Genomic DNA, 4,800 nt, shown 5'->3' with positions numbered 1-4,800 from the left:
AGGAAGATGACCATGGAAAAGGCAGTCCACATGTCCCATCGGACCTTTTCCTCTTTGCTTTCCTCCACTACCTCTGCAGCCTTTTCCAGAGCCTTCTGCATGGCTTCCTGGTCCGCGATTTCCTGCTCCAAGCGCAACTGCTCCAGCCGAAGGATCTCCTCCCGCTCCTTCATCTTCTGGATGATTTCTTCCGCGTTCTCGGGGACAGTGCCATTCTCTTTAGGGAAGAGGAGCGGGTGGTTGACAATAGCTGTAATCACCACTAGGCACACCCGGAAGATTCCCACGGGCATGGCAGTTCCTTCCCTGGAAGAGAAAGGAAGGCAGAATGACCCATGATTCAGAGTATATTCCCTCAAGAAGAAACATGAAAGAAACTCGCCACTTGAATAAAAACTTTTGCATCCTTTCTCGCCCTGGAAAAACTGCTTGAGTCTAGAAGATCCTAAGCACATGCCTGTTTCTGCAAGTTATCAACCAAGCTTCCCAAAGAGACTTTATCAGCAGACAGTGAGGATGAAAGCGTCCTCTTATCAAATTAACTTCGAAGAACAGAACTGTGAAGGCCCTTGCTACTGTGATGTGCTACCTTGCCCACTGTGATGTCATTGGGAGGTGTGGGAGGGTATGTCCTTCCTCCCTCCTTTAAAGTTCTCAGGACAGAAAGGGAAAGAAGCAAGCAGAACCTCCCTAGATGTAAAAAATCAGGCCTGTAGATGACCTCTGCTTTCCCTCAACATAAGACTAATGTTGCAGATGCAGCAATGGCATAGGCAGGCCTGTCCTGGCCACCTTCCATGTTAAGTGTGTCTGGGGACCTACACAGCCTGCTTGGATCATAGAAGCATAGAATCACAGAATTGTTTAGGTTAGAAAGGACCCTCAAGATCATCAAGTCCAACCGTCAACCCACACTACCATGTCCCTAAGCACCTCAGCTACCCATCTTTTAAATACCTCCAGCAATGGGGACTCAACCACTTCCCTGGGTAGCCCGTTCCAGTGCCTAATAGCCCTTTCGGTAAAGAAATTTTTCCTAATGTCCAACCTAAACCTGCCCTGGTGCAACTTGAGGCCATTTCCCCTCCTCCTATTGCTTGTTACTTGGGAGAATAGACCAACCCCCACCTCGCTACAGCCTCCTGTCAGGCAGTTGTAGAGGGCGATGACATCTCCCTTCAGCCTCCTCTTCTCCAGGCTGAACAACCCCAGGTCCCTCAGCCACTCCCCATCAGCCTTGTGCTCCAGACCCCTCACCAGCTTTGTGGCTCTCCTCTGGACATGTTCCAGCAATGCCATTTGCCTTCTTGGCCACCTGGGCACACTGCTGGCTCATACTCAGCCGGCTGTCAACCAGTACCCCCAGGTCCTTTTCTGCTAGGCAGCTTTCCAGCCACTCTTCCCCAAGCCTGTAGCGTTGCATGGGGTTGTTGTAACCCAGGTTCAGGACCCGGTACTTGGCCTTGTTGAACCTCATACAATTGGCCTCGGCCCAATCGATCCAGCCTGTCCAGGTCCCTCTGTAGAGCCTTCCTACCCTCAAGCAGATCGACACTTCCACTCAGCTTCATGACATCTGCACACTGACTGAGGGTGCACTCAATCTCCTCATACAGATCATTGATAAAGATGTTAAACAGAACTGGGCCCAAAACTGAACCCTGGGGGACACAGCTTGTTACCGGCCACCAACTGGATTTAACTCCATCCACCACAACTCTCTGGGCTCGCCCGTCCAGCCAATTTTTTACCCAGCGAGCAGAACAATCTTCACTGCCAGTGCTGGGGATATGCACTTGGGTGGGAACAAGCCTGCATGGTTTTGAGCTTCTAAGCAGGCACTAGGGGCAAAGTGCCCTTCAGCACCACCAGGATCAGGCTGTGGCAAACCCTCCCAGCCTGAGGATGCCTCATGACTGCGGTCCCCAGAAAAACAGGCCGAGACAGAAAGATGGCTAAACTGGAAAGGGTTTCCTTCAACCCAGTGGTTTTAAAAGCATGGGTGGTTTATTTTTGGTGTGTGCTTCACTATGAATCTGTGGAAGACACTAGCAAACACCATGGCCTTGATCTAAGCCACCTTCCCCAAGCACCCCCTTAACAGCTGGTGCTTGCAGCCAGCTCACTCCTCTCTGAAGTGACCTCAGGGTGGCTGTGAGGACTCACTCTGGGTCTCAGTGTCACCACACTTGCTGCAGGCAGCCACGTGCCAGCAGCGGTCCCACATGTCACCCCTTGCACAGGCCCTTGGCATGACTGAGACCACTCTGGTGTTCTGGAGTTGCTTCACATGGTTACTGGCTCTGCTGCTCGGACCTCACACTTAATAAAGCTTTCCATGCCGCAGGGCTCATGATGAAAGAATTTAATTCCCGGCTTCCTGGGACATGGTCCCATTGCTGGGGTATCCGCCTGGCCCTGGCGAGGCCTCCCAGAGGTGTGGGCCAGCGGGTGCTCGGGCTGAAGCCTGGGCTGTTCCCTCCCAGGTGCCATTTCTGTCACTGGAGGGCTAGCATCGCTGTCAAGATCCCAAGTGCCTGCTCAGGGCAGGACAACCTGAGGTTGTCACCCACTGCTGCGACCTGGCAAGCTCACCAGCCCCTCTTTCTAGCAACATGACCCCTCAGTCCTAGCACAGGGAGATCAGAAGGACAAGACAGACAAGCAGGGGTATTTCTTCTTCCAGCTGCGACATTTTAACGCAGCCCCTTTGAGGCCTCGAAAGTACGTTTGAGAGAAAAGGGTTTCTGTTACAGAAATAAAGTCTATCCATAAAATACCTAATCAATCAAACCAGAAAGAGTAATCTCATTCCTAACAAAGCAATTCATCCTGCTGCAGGATTGAGGCTGCTTCACAGAGAGCCAAGAGCTGGTGAGGCTCTGTGTGTGCACCGGGAGCTGAGGGCTGTCACTTGCTCCCCCTGCAGTAGCTCCTTCCTGGCCAGAACCCTGCTGTCCCAGCGGCTGGGCAAGAAGGAGAACATCTCTGGAAATCTCATTTATGCCTCCCCAGGGCCTGCAGTAAAGATAGGTCCATCCCAGTGGGCCTTGCTACCATTGCTGCATAACAAACTGCTGGCTTTTGATTGCAGGAACCTAGATTCCTCGATGCGAGCACTTACTGTACATGGGAACTATATCCTTCGGCATGCAATTATCTTTGCTTACAGGAGGGCTGGGACTGGAATAACAAGGGAAGGGAACAGGATCGAGATTGTCCAAGCAACAAGAAAATTCACACGGTGCTCAGGATAACGCTAAGTGCCCCTCCCTGTGTAACATTTACTAACCACCCTTTTTTTACATCCCATGTACACGCATAGATGCATGTCCTTACACAGACATTGCTCTGGAGATGGTTTTCTGGCCTTTCTTGTCCTTTTTACATTTACATTAACTCTTTAATTCGTCAGGCAATGAATTAAAGCCGAATTAATGCCCAAAGCTGGGTGTTCCAGTTATTCTGTGAGCTCTGTGCTTGGCCCCATTTTAAAAATAAACCAGGGTCTCCCTGCATTGCAAAGGGCTTTATCAGTTTGCTGGGGCAGGGCAGGAAGCACTGGCGAGTTCCTTTCCTTAGTGCTACGCTCTTGTAGACCACGTGTGCTTTCCAAGCTTAAAAATAACATGGCCAAGGGCCAGGTGCCTCCTCTTGCAGCCTTGACCAGGACGACATCGCTGCTCTGCCCTGCTAGACCTCTGTCCCTGCAGCTGAGATATTTTACTGTTACCAGATTACTTCTTAGATGCATAAGGCTGAAAGAAGTCAGCTTACCTAGGATCCTCTTGTACCCTTCAAGACTCTCCCATGCGCAGTTGCTCCCAGAGGTTACCAGCCCCAAAGCTCTGCTAGCAGAAGGGGTTAGGCCAGACATCCCCAAGCCTACTGCTGGCCAACTCAGCTGGATTCATTCCAAGTCACACTGACTCAGATTTTGAAGGAGTGGGTTAGGAAGAATGCACACTACCTCTTTGCCCAGCAAACTCTACAGGCATCAGCCTCTGGATGAGAGGAAAACTGGAAGTGAAAACATCTTCAGGTCACATGAATTTGCAAGAGACAAAAAATGTCTGTTTCCAGCATGAACAGAGGAAGTTTTCCTGGTCAAAACCACCCATTTGCTACTGTAGCTACTCACAGCAGAAAATGAAGCTAAACATTAACCCCAGTTAAGGCTTGGGGTTAATCACGCTCAGTGACCAAGGGCAGTGGAGCCTGGCCTTCACAGCAGCAAGGGTGGTATGGGCAGAGCGTTCCCACACCTCATCAGACACAGCTTTCCTGGCTAATACGGAAAGATTAAATAATACAGGTGAAACCAGTAGCACTGCCTGCTAGGGCGGTCCAGCCTTCCCCATAACAAAGGCCGCTCTTTTCCCTTGCTTTTAACTTCAGCTCAAGCAATTTAAGTCTGATAAAAATATTAATGCCTGCTCTGGCTGAGACAGCTTTTGTGTGGGGAAGAGGGAGTTCAAATGTTTCCAAGCCAGAGAGTAAGAAAGAGAAACATCATTGTTTCATCTATGCATCTAATTTAACAACGATTCAAGTATAAGGGGGGGGGGAAAGTATTTGTGACTTTTTAAACATCAAGTTCCCAAAGTGATCTTCAACTTTTTCCCAATTTCTGGCCCTGCCAGTTTTTTTCCCATTCAAAACACAGACAGTGTCCAGGCTTGGCAACAGGCTTACACGGAACTACCTCCTGCTAACCCTCTTGCAGCAGTCCCAGGGCTCCGAAGACCCCTGAGGGAGGGCTCTCTTGGGCTCTCTGGTCCTCGACGTGTTGCAGGAGGC

General features: G+C 50.5%; 1 protein-coding gene across 5 annotated transcripts in view; it reads right to left on the bottom strand.

Moving 5' to 3' along the window:
- The window catches only part of LOC104130425 (inositol 1,4,5-trisphosphate receptor interacting protein), a 26,851-nt gene that overhangs the window by 3,296 nt on the left and 18,755 nt on the right, over nucleotides 1–4,800 (bottom strand). For all 5 annotated transcript variants that reach the window (XM_035898964.1, XM_009643469.2, XM_035898967.1 and 2 more), the window contains exon 3: nucleotides 3–306. In XM_035898964.1, the coding sequence (XP_035754857.1) occupies nucleotides 3–293 (291 nt within the window). In that variant the 5' untranslated portion in view covers nucleotides 294–306. The remainder of the gene's footprint in view (nucleotides 1–2; nucleotides 307–4,800) is intronic.

Source organism: Egretta garzetta, unplaced genomic scaffold (genome assembly GCF_000687185.1).
Source record: "Egretta garzetta isolate BGI_Z169 unplaced genomic scaffold, ASM68718v1 scaffold8, whole genome shotgun sequence".
Lineage (NCBI taxonomy): Eukaryota > Metazoa > Chordata > Aves > Pelecaniformes > Ardeidae > Egretta > Egretta garzetta.
This window is presented reverse-complemented; position numbering and strand designations above follow the sequence as displayed.